At 43.5% G+C, this 16,785-nt stretch overlaps 1 protein-coding gene across 2 annotated transcripts in view; it reads left to right on the forward strand.

Annotated features, from left to right (window-relative positions):
* ADGRA1 (adhesion G protein-coupled receptor A1) overlaps positions 1–16,785 on the forward strand; it is a 961,549-nt gene that overhangs the window by 236,184 nt on the left and 708,580 nt on the right. For both annotated transcript variants that reach the window (XM_044298088.1, XM_044298089.1), the window contains one exon: positions 512–725. In XM_044298088.1, the coding sequence (XP_044154023.1) occupies positions 512–725 (214 nt within the window). The remainder of the gene's footprint in view (positions 1–511; positions 726–16,785) is intronic.

Below are 16,785 nucleotides of genomic sequence, written 5' to 3' on the forward strand. Positions count from 1 at the left end.
CCTACAAATTCTGAACAGTTCAGACTAACTCCTCCTGCCAATGGGGAGAGGAAACTACCCCGGCTAGTGGTAGGTTAATGCAGCCTATTAACTCCTAACTGCTTGGTGCACAGAAAATGCATAGTGACATCACAAATAACATTTGTGACCATTTTGCAGCCTACATATAGAAAAATGCACATAAAAACTTTTTGTAAGGGGCCACTGCAAAAAGCTCTCTTACAATTCTAAAAAAGTCACTAGTTTACTGTCAGGTTATATACCAGTGCCACCTAGTGGTCATTTTATCATGAATAATTATAGAAAATATGCACGGCACATTAAGTTGCATTATAAACAGTTGGATACGTAGAATAATCATGCAGCCATGAATTTTGCAGGCAATGCATCTTCAATACATGTTCTAGTCATTGTGTGTATCATGTATGTGTTCAGATCTGGTGTAAGCAGCAGTACAACTCTATAAGTATTGATTACGATTACGAATATTGTTTTTTTCCACAAAATACAGATCAACCTCAGGAATTGCCAATGTTTCAAATAATCCCATCACAGAAGCAGATCGTTTTTCATGGAGATCGCCTGCCGTTTCATTGTACCGCCACCTATATGCGAGGCACCAGCGATGTTTACTGGCTTCATGATGGGCGGCGGGTGGAAAGTAATGAGGAGCATGGGATCTTTGTGGAAGAAAGAGTAATACACGACTGCTGTTTAATCACACGGTAATAAGGATTTTCTTCTATCCACATATGGGCTCTGTGATGTATAAGATGGTTACAGATATTATATGGTGGAAATGATAATTCTTTGTTTCTTGTGTTTCTTTCAAAATTTGTCAAGCTTCAGTATTTAAAGAGCGTCTGTCAGCAGATCTGTACCTATGAAACTGGCTGACCAGTTACATCTGCGCTTGGCAGCTGAAGGCATCTGTGTTGGCCCCATGTTCATATGTGTCTGCATTGGCGATTATGCTTTAATGTATGCAAATGGACCTCTAGGAGCAACGGGGGCGTTGCTGTTACACCTAGAGGCTCTGCTCTCTCTGCAACTGTCTGCACTTTAATTGACAGGGCCAGGCAGTGTCAATATCATCACGCCTGGGCCTGTCAATGTGTTGATCCTAGAGGCTCAGCAATGCGGACACATATGAACAAGGCCCAACACAGATGCCTTCAGCCGCCAAAAGCACATGTAACAGGTCTGCCAGTTTCATATGTATAAATCTTCAGACAGATTCCCTTTAAAACACATCAATGAGTGTATTTTTTCTGGCAAGCTGGTTATAAGCAGTAGAGAACATGGGAAAGGGGTGCGAGGGCATAACAGAGTTAAAAATGGGCCTCCATTATAGTGCTGAGTTTTACCACCGTGGACAGAAGGCGAGGTGTATCCCCATCCACTCCCTTTATAGGAGGTTAATTCCTCACCCCTTACTTGCTCAGATCCCAGTACCTTCAGGGAGAAGTCTTTTGCATAGGTTTTTTGCCCCGAGTAGAAGAGGTATAGGAACAACGAGAGCTGGGTCGCCTCTAAGGACCCCATAGCAGTCGCATGGTTTGCCTCCATGGTAGATACCCCCTTGCTTATGAAAAATATCACATGCGCCATCCAGTTTATTTACTGTATATTCCCAATGAAATTATGATTCTGGAGATTTTTTTGTTAAGAATGCATTTGTGCTCTTTTTGTGCTATTCCTTCTAGAAATGTATAAATAAGTTGACAACTAGGAGTTACTACTTCCAGCGTTGGTCTAAAGTTCCTTGGACCAGAGTAAATCATTCTGAGGGCCCACTCTCAGGACTTATCAGCTATAAGGGTTAATAGGATATGTAGTGGTTATTAATTCCAAGATCAATTCCAAATTATCTTCTGCTAGACTTTAGGGGCCCTGTAATATAAGGGGCCCATGATTGTGTCAAAACTTAGGCCCATCACAGGATACTCTGGTAGGCCAGTCCAACCCTGACTACTTCCCTTGTGAAAGGGCTGTAAACCTACACAGTCTGACACTGGAAGGACTGATTGGGCAGTCATTGTATATAGTGATACCCCTCCCCAACTGGTAACATCCTCTTGTCAATCTATTCATAAACTTCTCAAAGAAATAACAGAGGAGCTGGACTCTGCACAATTCTAAGAATACAATGCCCCAGAATTAATATGTTATGGAGAATACACGAAAACAGATGTACAGCCCTTTTTGCTTGTGCGCAGAACCAATGTAAGGATTATGATGGACTGGACTCGCTTGTTAACTTACATAACATGAATGGTTTTATTTTTAGACAAATATTTGTTTATTGGAATAAAAGTGTTAACATATACAAGGAAATTAACACATTCAAGTCAGAAGAACTAGTCAGTTTGTTTCCATGTAAATAAAGAAAGCTCTCAGGTAGACAGTGGCCTGGTACATATGTTCTAATATGCAGTGCAGATAGTACATATAATGATAGACTGATCCCAGGAGCGCAATAGCTGCAGAAGCTAGTGTTAAAGGTCGTACTGGCAAATCGTCCCTATCAAAAGGAGATGGATGCCTCATGATATCTCTAACTTGGCGAGAAGAGAATCTCACTGTTTAATGCATGGCGGAGTCACCTTAAGGGATCTTTCAAAACACAGCCAAGGAAGCCACAAATGCTCAAAGCGGTCATGGGTGCCTTCGATCCATGCGGTGAGCTCCTCCAGCCGGAATATCTCATCTACTTTATCAACCCATTATGAATGGTTTTATTTAAAAAAACAAACAAAAAAAAACCAAATAAAATAAAATAGAAGCCTTATCTCTATATAAATTAAAAGTTCTGCAATTTATTAATATACTTTTTGGCGGAGATTTATCAATGACCACATCACACCACACCACAGCATCACTTGCAACAATATTTCTCGCAAGTGGCATTTTAAAAAGTCTAAAACATGTTTTTTGAAACTTTTCACGCCAAAAAGGTGGTGCAGAGAGATAATTCTCCCCATATGTTTTACTTCCTGACCATTTTTACTAGATTAGACTCTTATCTACATTCATAGGTGATGAAGCATGTAGTTCTGCTCTCCGCTGACAACTAGGGGGGTAATTTACTAATCTGTAATATGCTTAAATTAGGTGTATTTCAGGTGCATATTGCTGCACAACAGCTAGTTGTTCCACTATCTGCGACTTTTCCCCGCTCATGCCAAGTCTAAAATTGTAGGCGTGACGTGGGGAAGGGGACGGGTCGGCAGGCCAGTCTCATTCATCATTTTCTACACCTGTTTTAGGCCTCTTGCACACGACCGTATACATTTTGCGATCTGCAAAAAAAACGGATCCGCAAAAAATAAGGATGACATCCTTGAACGGAACAGCTGGCCCTTCATAGAACAGTACTATCCTTGTCCATAATGCGGACAAGAATAGGACAAGATTAATCATTTAGCGGAACAGATATACGGAAATACGGAAACGGAATGCACACAGAGTACCTTCAGTTTTTTTGCTGACCCATTGAAATGAATGGTTCTGCATATGGTCCGCCCAAAAATGGAACGGAAACAGAATGAAAATACGTTTGTGTGCAAGAGGCCTCAGGTTTAGAAAATGGTCTAAATGTTAAACAGCAAGCAATCGGTCTTACATTTAGAAGTGGTGCTGGATGCACCTCTTCATAACTTCGGCCGATCCTCTACTAGCTATGTGCCTTTACTAAGACCGGCGTCTAAAACGTTGGTCTTAATAAATGTGCCCCTTGATACAACAGTATCCAGTCTAGAAAATGTTCTGTTAGGCTTTATTCACATCTGCTCCCACAGGATACTGGAATGACTACAAGATTGATGGGGTTCCTACCACTCGGACCTCCACCGATCACGAGAATGGGGGCCCCCAAAATGAACGAAACGGCAAGTCAAGCATGCACTCTGCCACCCTATTGATGGGATGTTCCAGACATAGCCAAGCCATTTCCAGCAGTCTCATAGAGATGAATGGAGCGGCAGTGGGCATGCTCAACCTGCCACTCTGTATATTTTGGGGGCTCTTATGGGTACAGGGCTCCCGTTCTTGTGATCAGTGGGGGTCCCAGCAGTAGGAGTGCCACCAATCTCATAATCATTCCAGTAGCCTGTGGGAGCAGATCTACTAGTTATCCCATATCCCAGGGGTAGGGGATAAATTAAAATGAACAGAATACCCCTTGAACTTTAGCATATAAAACAAATCAGTCTTAGTTAATATGGGCCATAGTAGCGTTGGGGCATGAAGATGATAACCCACTGCAGCCAGAAATGTTTTATAACCCATCCCTGCCAGAGAACCACCTAAACCAGAACAGTTCTAAGCACATTGGACCAGCTTAATGACCACTATTGGTCCACCAAGGCCCGTTGAACAATGTCAACAATGGCAGCCATGATAATATTAATCGTATTAGATTTTTTTTTTGTAACAGTGTGTGCCAAAAAAAGTGAGGTAAAACTATGCAGGCGTAAAATAGACTTTTCCCAAAATGTTCAAGAATGTGTTTGTGAAGTTGACAAATTGACTTCCTTTCTTTCCGTATTTTTTTACCCCATTGTTTCCAGTCTTATGTAGCAGAACAATGAAGATAAAGTTTTTGTGAAGTCACATAAATCCTGTCTGCAGTTTCTGGAAAGATTTAGTTATTTCAGGTTTTGTTTCTTTTCCTGCGAGCGAGATGGTGTTATTAAAACATTTTACTCTCTCCGGCCCATCCTCAGAAACACAATGGGGATAAACTGTGCTTTATATCAAATGACTAAAAGTGGATGTTCACCTTTATATCGCCTTTACATATGTGGATACAATCTACATACAAAATTAAACAGGTCATCCGGCCATATATACTTATGACCTATCGTCAGGATAGGTCATCAATATCTGATCGGCGGGGGTTCCGATAGCCGGCACTCCTACCAAGCAGCTGTTTGAAGAGAAGGTGGCTCTCCATGTGAGCTTCGGTTCCTTGTCATTACACTATGTGGTGTCTCCCCTGTAGCGGTGGCGTAGTGTAATTATAAGTGAACGGAGCGAGTAATTCTCATTACACTGTACTCCTGGGACGACGTACAGCATAATGAACAGAAAGCAGCGCTCACATAGAGCTCCAGCTCCTCATCGAACAGCTGTTCAGCGGGTGTCGGGTGTCGGGCCCCCCAACCCCCCCTCCCCGATCAGATATTGATGACCCATCGTGACGATAGGTCATTAATATACGTGGCCGGACAACCCCTTTAAGTATCTTTGAGGTGAGGGCCCCACATAGAAATGATTAAAGTAAGGCCCCCTTCTAGTGCTGATTTACATGACTCTACTAAGGACCCGAGGACTTGGCGCATGTCTGCACTCACCTCCTTTCATCACCCCTGGGTCAAATGGGTTATCTCATGATTAATGATCCAGATCCAGAGATCTCCCCACTCATTGCTCTAATTGCTCTGCTAGATTTATTTCAAGCTGGCAGCTGAATGATATGTCCTTTCTGCTGTAGCTCTTTTCCTATCACAGCTTAATGGGTTTGTCCTTGCTGTTGCCTGTCTCCCCATCACAGGTCAGTGGCAATATGTGGCAGGGATCAATATCTCTTCTGCTTCTGATCATATGCCTGGAGAATATGGCAGGTATCTATCTTCTGCACTGTCTATCTTATGCTTGGTATGGGCCTGACTAGCTGAGGAGGAATTTGGCTTCTCCTGAACTCTGGATATGTACTCACAGCTTGACTCACAGGGAATGGTTTTCCTGGAGGACTGGAGGTGGCTGCCTGCTTGTCAACCAGCTGAGGCTGATGGCTCAGGCTGGGAAAGTTCTCTGGTCTCAACCAAGACAGGGTCCTGATTTGGGATCCCTATTTTCTGGGAGCTCCTACTAACACAGCCTTTCCCCTTGCAGGGAGAGCTGGAACACACTCACTAAACTTCCTCTCCTCCTCATGAGACAGGACATGGGAACATCCCACTTTTGCTCACATAGGGGAGGCTAGACTGGGATGGACTATTCCAGGCTAGGTATACTAAACTGGCTATGGACTGCTAAACATATTGCTGACGGACAGGGAAATTACAGCAAATACATAATACAGGCCTGGAAAATACATATAATGATGAGAATGCACAGTTAAATTACACAAGATGACAATACATTTACACCTGACATGTTGTAGCAGCGAGACAAAGTTTAGTGACATACTCTGGGATGTTATACATGTTCTTTCTGCTGTAGCCTCTCCCTATCACAACCTAGAAGGTGTGTACTTTCTCTTGCAGCTCTCCGTATCACAGGTAATGTGGCATGTCCTTTGTGTTACAGCTCTCTGCCTATCACAGCTCAGGGAGCATGTTGTTTTTGCTGCAGCTCTCTCTCTCTCTGTCACGGCTGAGGATGGGGAAAACCCTCAGCCGTGCGATGCCCGATGATGTAGGCTGCTCGGCCATGAAAACAGGATTAGGGAGCAGGTCACCTCCTAACGCGTCCCTAACCTGACCCTAACTCCTAGCTGCATGGGCCGACCTTTAAGGTAGGAGGACCCATGCTCAGGAACCTCGGATCCCTAACTCACCCTCTGTCCGGTCCCTGGGCTAGGAGTCAGGGTAAGACGACCTACTCCTCCTAGGCACGGAGGAGCAGGAGTCTCAATGGCCAAGCTGCTGGGAAAAGGGGAACACAAACAGCTTTACGGGTATGGCAGGCAAACTAGTAGTTCCACCAACCTGCCACAGCCTTGCTGACTGGATCCCTGTGCAAACAGGAACCCAGAACCGTAAGCTGCACAAAATCACAAGGAAGGTCCCAACAGAACATCACATACAACATCACACACAAGAAGACATAAACATAATGACAATATCTTTATGACCACAGGGGTGGCTCTCACTGGCAAGGAAGATGGAGGTCACAGGAGGCTGCTCCAGCAAGCATGGCTGAAGCAACCCACTGAGCCATGCTAACAGTGAGGCTTTATAGGCCAAGAAGCCACACCCCACAGTCGGACACACCCAGTGACACACACACACACACTGGGAAGGGAGTTAACCCTTCCAGCACCAGGGAAGGGAAAACACAACTTAAAGGGGAAGTGTCCAATCAACAAACACACTGTGGCTGTTGCCGCTGGCAACGACATGGGTGGCAACCATGTCCTGGGAGTCAGCCTGAAGGCCGGGACATTGCCACCACATGTATACATCGAACCAAACGTTGCCACGGGCATCCACAGTGAAAGGAAGATGTCCGTGCGCACCAAACATAAAACACAGTGCACACCAGACATACAAAAGTGCATACACACACAACTCCAAGGGAACCGCACACATCACTGTTGTCCGCGGCAACTGCACTTGAGGCAAACAACATCATGCCTCAAGCTGCGGTTGAAACAACAACCCAAACCGCGGGCAACTGTATGCGGTTCCCAAGGAGTCACGGCCATAACCATGGCCGTGACACTCTCTGTCACTGTGAAAGCTTCTAAAAGAAGATCGGACTGGTGGCAGTTGAAGTATGGAACTGAGCATGTGTGACCACCTAAGTGAGGTAGACAGAGAAATAGGGTGTCACGGTGGGGAGTGGGGGAACCCCCCACCATACAATGTGGAGCAGGCAGGGTAGCAACTAGGCCTGGGAGCTGAGATAAGCGAGCAGGGCACCTCCTACAGTTTCCCTAATCCTTGCCCTGACTCCTAACCGTATGAGCACACCTGGAAGGTAGGACGACTCATACCTAGGAACCTGGGGCCCTGAGTCGCCCTGATAATCCCTCAATGGAGAAAGGGCAGAAACAACCTGTTCATCCCAGACACGGATGAACAGGAGTCCTACCGGCCAAGCTGCAAGGAAAGGGACAGGCAGACCCTTCCTGAGGCGACAAAAGATAGACAGGGGGATGTCTAGCAAACATGCTGGACAACAAACACCACCAGACATGTAACAACAACTAGACATCAAACACCAACCCAAACAAACAACACTACACATAGAGACATAATAGGAAGGGAAGGTGATACGGGAAAACATCTGGAAAACATTGATGTCCCACTAGGTGGTCCTCACACTGGAAGATGGCAAATCCAGACCAGAAGCATAACTCCAGCACACATCAAGGCTGGAGTACAACTGACTCCTGGCCTCCAGTCACAGGTATAAGAAGCACCTAGTGACTACACCCAGAAAGGTGGCTAACCCCTCACGCACCAGCCATTAGATATTGCAAATCTAGATCTGCAATATGAACACGGAGGCTTTAGGGTTGTGTGAATTTTCCCTAACCCTCTAGGATAAAAACTCCTGAAAAATGTTAATAAAGGCCAACTGAAAATATAATTTTTAGCCTGTTATGAGCAAAATGCATGCGTAACAAAAATTGCTCCTGAAGGTTTACAGCCTTTAAAGGCTATGTACGCCTTTGGGGGCAATTTGTTTTTATTATTGCATTGTACTAATTTTGAGCTAAAAATATTTATTGAAAATAGGGCATCTTTTTTTGTGTACAGAGCTGAGGTGCTCTAGTAGCAGCCTTTGGATTTTCTGTCTTTTCCGTCAGAATACATGATGATGGACTCCTTATTTCTGCTCTCTGACTAAAAACACTCCTTATAGCTCAGTTCTTATTTTACTGATAAGAATGTGGCTTAAATAAGTGTTTATGACCTCTCAATAGTTTAGACATAAGGATTATTTGACCGGCACAAAGTGAATGTAAAAGTGCCATTCACACAGCTAGAAAAACAGTTAACCCTTTGTGACAGAACAGCTCAATATTTTTAATGAAGGTCAATTGAAAAAAAGATTTTTAGCCAAAAATGAGTAGCATGCAATCATATAGAAAACTTCCCTCTGAAGGTGTACATAGCCTTTAACTCCCATTCCGGTGTCTTGGATGTAAAGGCCTCTCTGCCTCGTCCTGAGTGCGGGGCACGCTCCATTTTCTATATCCTATAAGCCTTTGCTGTCATTATTGCCCTGTGCCTCCGATGTGCAGACATGCCATGTCACTTTGGATTTCAGTGAACATTTGACATTATTCTAATCCTTACAAAACTCATTCAAGTCAATTAGCGTTTTACATGCTTGCATAGCTGACAGGAAAGAAATCTTAATGGCCGGGCTAAGTGCAGGCTTTGCAATATCCAGCATTGTGGGCTTACAAGGACAATCCAGGGGGCTACACAACTCAGGTAGGGATGGAACGACACAGGAGCACATTGGTAAAATATGTAGTTTTCCACTCTGTTTTGTGCTTTTGGGTCATATTTACAGAAATTTTGCATGGTCCTAACATGGCCCTAAATCTACAATGCATATTGGAGTACACCCATTCATTGGCCTAGGTAGGACATAGAACGGTGCAATAAAACACGGCAGTAACCAAAAACATACAGCAAGGGTGAAAATGCGAGGCGACTGTGCCTAGTACTGCAGCGTGTCCTATACTAGCTGTTGTACCAGGCACAGCCAGCCATATGGATGAGCAGCCGCGCCTATGTATGCAGTCATGGACCTTTGATTATCATTAATGGCAGGGGTCCAGGAGGTTAGACCCCTATCGATCAAACCTTGATGACCTCTCCTAGTTAGACAATAGTCCAAGGACTTTGCTATTTTAGAGATAGTCACTTACAGCTGTTCTCTAAGGCAAGGTTCAGACATGGCAGATTTGTTGCAGATTACCAGATTTCAAAACAGACTGCAGAATAATGCTTGAGAATAGAGTTTTATAAAACCACATGCTGCACAAAGAAATCTTCACAAATGGTAGGGCATGCAGCAGATTTGCAAATTCTCAGCATGCCTTCACTATATATCACCGGTTTGTACTGCATATTTCATTCTTTCATAGGGAGTGTAACATCTTGTAGCCATCGTGAACCTTAATATTTATTTGACAGCAGTATTATTGAGACATTGTATAGCAATAATATGAATTGTTATGAAATCAATTGCTTGTTGTATAGAGCTGTTATATGGTCACTGTATGTTAGTATTAATACAGCATTATATGGTGGTATTGACATTGTATGGCAATGCTACTTAAAAAGGAACCTGTCAACTATTTTGGGGCTGCTTAACCACCAGCATGCCTTTTATGCAGATCCCAAACCTGTCCATACCAAGACTGTCCATCTGTAAATGAACTTAGGCTTCTTTCACACTGCCGGCAGGAGTTCCATCAGGCTGTTCTGGCAGAGAACAACCTGCCGGAGCTCTCTGGATCCAGGATTGCCAGAAGGTACCAGAATGCCCACCAGCCCCATTGACTATGGGTTTTGCTGGGGCAGTATTTTGTGCTGCACTATGATATTGCTGTCCCTGCCTACTTGTGTTGCCTTCTGTCAATTTGGACTCCCCTACAACACCTAAATTTTTTTTTCCCGTTTCCAGTCCGCCCCTGTTTATTACACTTCACTTTAAAACGTTTGTCTTTTTGTGATACATTTTTGGTTTTCCTCAGTCTTTTCCTTTTTTTTTACAATCATGGATCTCCCTGGTGTCTTTTAATATCCCTATAATTCATATTGATATGATATCTTAAGCATAATTATTTAGCAGAAACTTATACGTGGACTTTGTAATTTATTTCTGTCATCTTTGCTTTAAGGAAGATTTAAGTTCTATTCTTTAAAAATATAGTTGAAGTGCTCTATGTAAATATCTTCTGTTTTAAAAAGGTCTTGCTGTGCCTTTCCTTCCTAAAATGTTAACTGCCTGTATTATGGTAAAATATGCTTTTCATGGCAGAAGAAATATTGTTTAATGCTGTACAAACACATTTTTCTGCTAATGAAATCTTCTTTTCTTACACCTTACTTGGTTCCCTTACATTAGCTTTGGCAGGGGCTGAAGTATGGATACTTAGAGGCTGTTTCAGGTTACATTAAACATTTAACATTACTACTAAATGCCAACAATAACCATATTCCATACATTTGGTATTAGTTATGGAGGGCTTGTCTTCTGGCAGTGAAAACCTAAATGCTATGATAATGATCTTTACCAGTATTTCTGTAGTGTGTATAGGTAAACAATGCATTCGGAAAGTGTTTAGACTCTTTCACTTTTTTTCACATTTTGTTATGTTGCGGCCTTGTGCTAAATAGAAAAGTAAATAAATAAAAAAGAGAAAAAGAAAACGAGATTTGTTTCATTAATCCACAGCGCAGACACTCCCAGCAGATTTGTGCTATTTTCTAACACGGCGTTAGAAACAGAATGAAGCTTTTCTCATTTTATTTTTGATTAACAGGAAATTGCTTCTCAGAAAAACAGAGATTGATAATATATCCCGTCAAATTCATGTTGGGAAACTAATGATGCATTGTTGATTTTCCTCCACGAGTAGGTGATGTAATGATCAGTAATCCGTACACAGATAGCTCAAACGGGAGTGCACATTATATAATATGCATGTCCTGAAAATGCTGATGTGCAGAATATTTTTATGAAATGAATGAGCAAGAAATGTGCCAGACAGCTGTCACGGCCACGGTTATGGCCGTGACTCCTTGGGAGCCGCATACAGTTGCCCGCGGTTTGGGTAGTTGTTTCAACCGCAGCTTGAGGCTTGATGTGGTTTGCCTCAAGTGCGGTTGCCGCGGACAACAGCTATGTGTGCGGTTCCCTCGGAGTTGTGTGCGTGTGGGGATGCACGTTTGTATGTCTGGTGTGCACTTTGTATTCTGGTGTGCACTTTGACATCTTCCTTTCACTGTGGCTGCCCGTGGCAACGTTTGGTATGTTGTACATGTGGTGGCAGTGTCCTGGCCTGTGGGCTGTCTCCCAGGACGGCTGCCACCCATGTCGTTGCCTGCGGCAACAGCCACAGTGTGATCTTAGTTTGTGTGCACTTCCCCTTTAAGTGGTATTTTCCCTTCTGTGGTGCTGGAAGGGTTAACTCCCTTCCCAGCGTGTGTGTTGTGTCACTGGGTGTGTCTGACTGTGGGGTGTGGCTTCTTGGCCTATAAAGCCTCACTGTTAGCATGGCTCAGTGGGTTGCTTCAGCCATGCTTGCTGGAGCAGCCTCCTGTGACCTCCATCTTCCTTGCCAGTGAGAGCCACCCCTGTGGTCATAAAGTATTGTTGCTATGTTTATGTCTTGCTGTGTTTGATTTTGTATGTGAGGTCTAGGATATGTTCTGTTGGGACCTTCCTATGTGTTTTGGTGCAGCATACGGTTCTGGATTCCTGTTTGCTTAGGGATCCAGTCAGCAAGGCTGTGGCAGGTTGGTGGAACTTCTCGTTCGCTTGCCATTCCCGTATAGCTGTTTGTGTTCCCCTTTTCCCAACAGCTTGGCCATTGAGACTCCTGCTCCTCCGTGCCAAGGATGAGTAGGTCGTCTTACCCAGCTCCTAGCTCAGGGATCTGCGGAGGGTAAGACAGGGCTCCGAGGTTCCTGCGCATGGGTCCTCCTACCTTAAAGGTCGGCCCATGCAGGTTAGGAGTTAGGGTCAGGGTAGGGATGCTGTAGGAGGTGACCTGCTCCCTATCCTGTTCTCATGGCCGAGTAGTCACAACATCACCTGGCATCACACGGCTGAGGGTTTCCCCCATCCTCAGCTGTGACAACAGCACTTCCAGGACAAAACAGACAAAGCTGCCATTTGGGGCAGGGTGGGAAATTGGCTAAGCTTTAGAATTAAAGGGGTTCTCCGGGAATTAAGAAAATGAAAATACTTCAATATTACTTTACTATAAATATATTCTCAAATACCTTTCATTATTTATAATGGCTCATTTTTTCTGGGGAGCAATCATCAGGGGAAACAAAATGGTCGCTGTCCCATTAGTTCACACAAAACCTGTCCTGATCACACCTAAGGACAAGTTACTTTACAACACTGAGGTAAAGAGCTGCCTCATCCTCCTCTCTGCTCTACTTGTCAGTGATTATGATCCTGAATGCAGATGATAAGAACTTTAGCTGAATCTCTGGGGAATTTAGTTGATGAGGAGACATGAAGTACAGAGAGGACGGACAGGACAGACTGTGGTAATGTGGGGCTGTGGCAATGGAGACTACATACAAGTGCTGCTGCTCATTAGCCTCACCTAACCCTCCTCTCATGTCTCCTCATCTTCTCCATTCCCACAGAGATTCACCTGTATTCAGTACCATGATTCCTTACAAGCAGAGCAGAGAGGGGGATGAGACAGCACTATGGCTCATTGCGGTGAAGTATCTTGTCCTGCTGTGTGATTAGGACAGGTTTAGTGTGCACTTATAAGACGGCGGCCATTTTCTTTCTCCGAATGATTGCTCCAAAGACAAAACAAGCCATTCTAAGTAATGAAAGGTATTTGAGACTATATTTATTATAAAATAATATTTAAGTGTTTTTTTAATTCCTGGAGAACCCCTTTAAAGAGACCAATATATGGATAACCTATCCAGTGATGGTACAGTCTAGAATTCCGTTATAGTCTGTGGTAACGGAATCCATAACAGAATTGTCACATAACTCGGATTCCGAACCCGAACTTGCAAACTGCAAGTTCGCTCATCCCTAGTCACAAATCGTGGATCTGCAAAATACAGATGTAGTCGCGAGCATATTGCAATAATGCCGCAAAACAGACAAGAATAGGACATGTTCTATATATTACGGCATGGCTACACATTCATAGAAATTAATGGGCTTCACAGAAATGAATGGGTCCGTGTGCAACCAGCAAAAAATGTGGTTTGGACATTGATTAAATATACAGTTATGTGAATGTAGCATTAGATAGTGGCAACAAGTAACTATACAAATTCCCATTTAGAGGCAACAGCTTACTCTCTCCTTTGGCTGTGTTGAACCTAACTCCTGTCGATGTGCATGGCATATTAAGCCTTAGCTATCTGGTTTTGGTCACAGGTATGTGATATGCAAGCCAGAATGCTGTTAGCAGGTGAAGGCTAGGTAGCTTCTTCTCACACCTATGATCCATCCTCTACTTCTTTGCAGTTTTAAGCTTCATCACAGACCTATCTAGGTCCTGAGGTGAGGCACCTTCATGACTAATGCCACTTACTTCCACAGCTAGGTAGCTACAGTGCCTTGCAAAAGTATTCACCTCCCTTGACTTTTTTTCGTATTTTGTTACATTACAGCCTTAAGTTCAATGTTTTGTTAATCAGAATTTTATGTGATGGATCAGAACACAATAGTCTAAGTTGGTGAAGTGAAATGAGAAAAATATATACATAAAACTATTGTTTAGAAATAGAAAACAGAAAATTGGAATGTGCGTATGTATTCATCCCCTTTGTTAGGAAGCCCATAAAAAGCTCTGGGGCAACCAATTACCTTCAGAAGTCACATAATTAGTGAAATGATGTCCACCTGTATGCAATCTTAGTGTCACATGAGCTGTCATTACATATACACACCTTTTTGAAAGGTCCCAGAGGCTGGAACACCTAAGCAAGAGGCATCACTAACCAAACACTGCCATCAAGACCAAGGAAATCTCCAAACAAGTAAGGGACAATGTTGTTGAGAAGTACAAGTCAGGGTTGGGTTACAAAAAAATATCCAAATCTTTGATGATCCCCAGGAGCACCATCAAATCTATCATAACCAAATGGAAAGAACACGGCACAACAGCAAACCTGCCAAGAGACAGCCACCCACCAAAACTCACAGAGACCTAAGGTAACCCTGGAGGAGCTGCAAAGTTCCACAGCAGAGACTGGAGTATTTGTACATAGGACAACAATAAGCCGTACGCTCCATAGAGTTGGACTTTATGGCAGTGTGGCCAGAAGAAAGCCATTACTTTCAGCTAAAAACAAAAAGGCACGTTGTGAGTTTGCGAAAAGGTATGTGGGAGACTCCCAAAATGTATGGAGGAAGGTGCTCTGGTCTGATGAGACTAAAATTTAACTTTTCGGCCATCAAAAAAACGCTATGTCTGGCACAAACCAAACACATCACAAAACCCAAAGAACACCATCCCCACAGTGAAACATGGTGGTGGCAGCATCATGCTGTGGGGATATTTTTCATCAGCCCGGACTGGGAAACTGGTCAGAGTTGAGGGAAAGATGGATGGTGCTAAATTCAGGGATATTCTTGAGCGAAACCTGTACCACTCTGTGCGTGATTTGAGACTAGGAACGAGGTTCACCTTCCAGCAGGACAATGACCCCAAACACACTGCTAAAGCAACACTTGGGGAAACACGTAAATGTGTTGGAATGGCCTAGTCTAAGCCCAGATCTAAATCGAATAGAAAATCTGTGGTCAGACTTAAAGATTGCTGTTCACAAGCACAAACCATCCAACTCGAAGGAGCTGGAGCAGTTTTGCAAAGAGGAATGGGCAAAAATCCCAGCGATAAGATGTGGCAAGTGCATAGAGATTTATCCAAAGCGACTTAGAGCTGTGATTGCCGCAACAGGTGGCTCTACAAAGTATTGACTTCAGGGGGTGAATAGTTATGCACATTGACTTTTTCTGTTATTTTGTCCTACAGTATTTGTTGTTTGCTTCACAATAAATAAATAAAAAAATCTTCAAAGTTGTGGGCATGTTCTGTAAATTAAATGATGCAAATTCTCAAACAATCCATGTTAATTCCAGGTTGTAAGGCACCGAAATACGAAAAAAGTCAAGGGGGGTGGATACTTTTGCAAGGCACTGTATATGCAGGAATCTTTAGGATTTCCCAACTCACTCTCTGTCACGGATGCGGTGTGGGTGGGAAACTCCACACTGAGCACAGGAGGAAAGGGGCCAGGAACTCGGCCTGGAAACTAGGGTAGAGGAGAAGGTCACCTCCTAGAACAACCCTAATCCAAGTCCTGACTAACTATCAGTATGAACTGACTTCAATGGTAGGAAAGTTCATACACAGAAACCTAGAGCCCTAACACACCCTTCAGCACCCTGGTATAGTGACAGGACTTGAGACAACCCATTCCTCCACCAGAAGGATGAACAGGAGTCTCCCTCAGGCTTAGATCCAAAAGACAGGGAAATACAACAAACAAAATATAAATAAGGAAGACAACACTTAACTTCACATGGAGCAAAGGCAACGCCAGGAGCTCAACCAAGATCCAACAACCAGCTAGCCCAGAGTCCAGAAACTGAAGCTATAAACTGCACCCCAAGAGGGGTAAGCAGTAATAAATAGGGGAAGTTAAATGACCAAACCAACAACACCTGCAAGAGGTGTGGTCATTACCAAAACCACACATACACAAATGATCCACAAGGAACCAGTCAGATTAACCCAAGTGTTGCCAGTCTCTCTGATCTCCTTGCACCTGTTACGGGAGTGTCCGTGACACTCTCTTAGTGCTGTATCTCTGTCTCTCAGGATTATCACCACAAGGTCTACCTGAACTTATATATATTCTCTTTGAGGTATATGTCTCTGAAGGTTCTCATTTATCCAAGTCATGGTATATCTGTAAAGAATAAATCAAGGCAACTGGACTTACTGTGGATTTCTTGAAAACTTTTCACTCGTTCTTCCAACGAGCTTTCTCAATTCTGAGTGACTGTACAAGAATTCTCTGGGAATAAATATGTAACTGAATCAACATCTGGTAATTATACCCAGCATGGGGTCAGAGGTCATTATACCCAGCATGGGGTCAAAGGTGTTAATTCCATTATCCTAATTGGAGTCAGTAGGTGATAATGACCTCCCAGAAAAAGGTGTCAAGACAGCATTGTATGTGGCAGACAATAGATGTCTAACCCCCCCTCCTCTATTCAAGCTTGGCTTCTCCATTTTTACGTAGATGGCCTCCTTCACACCTCGTTTGTACCAATCGGCCTCCTTATCCA

Source organism: Bufo gargarizans, chromosome 6 (assembly GCF_014858855.1).
Source record: "Bufo gargarizans isolate SCDJY-AF-19 chromosome 6, ASM1485885v1, whole genome shotgun sequence".
Lineage (NCBI taxonomy): Eukaryota > Metazoa > Chordata > Amphibia > Anura > Bufonidae > Bufo > Bufo gargarizans.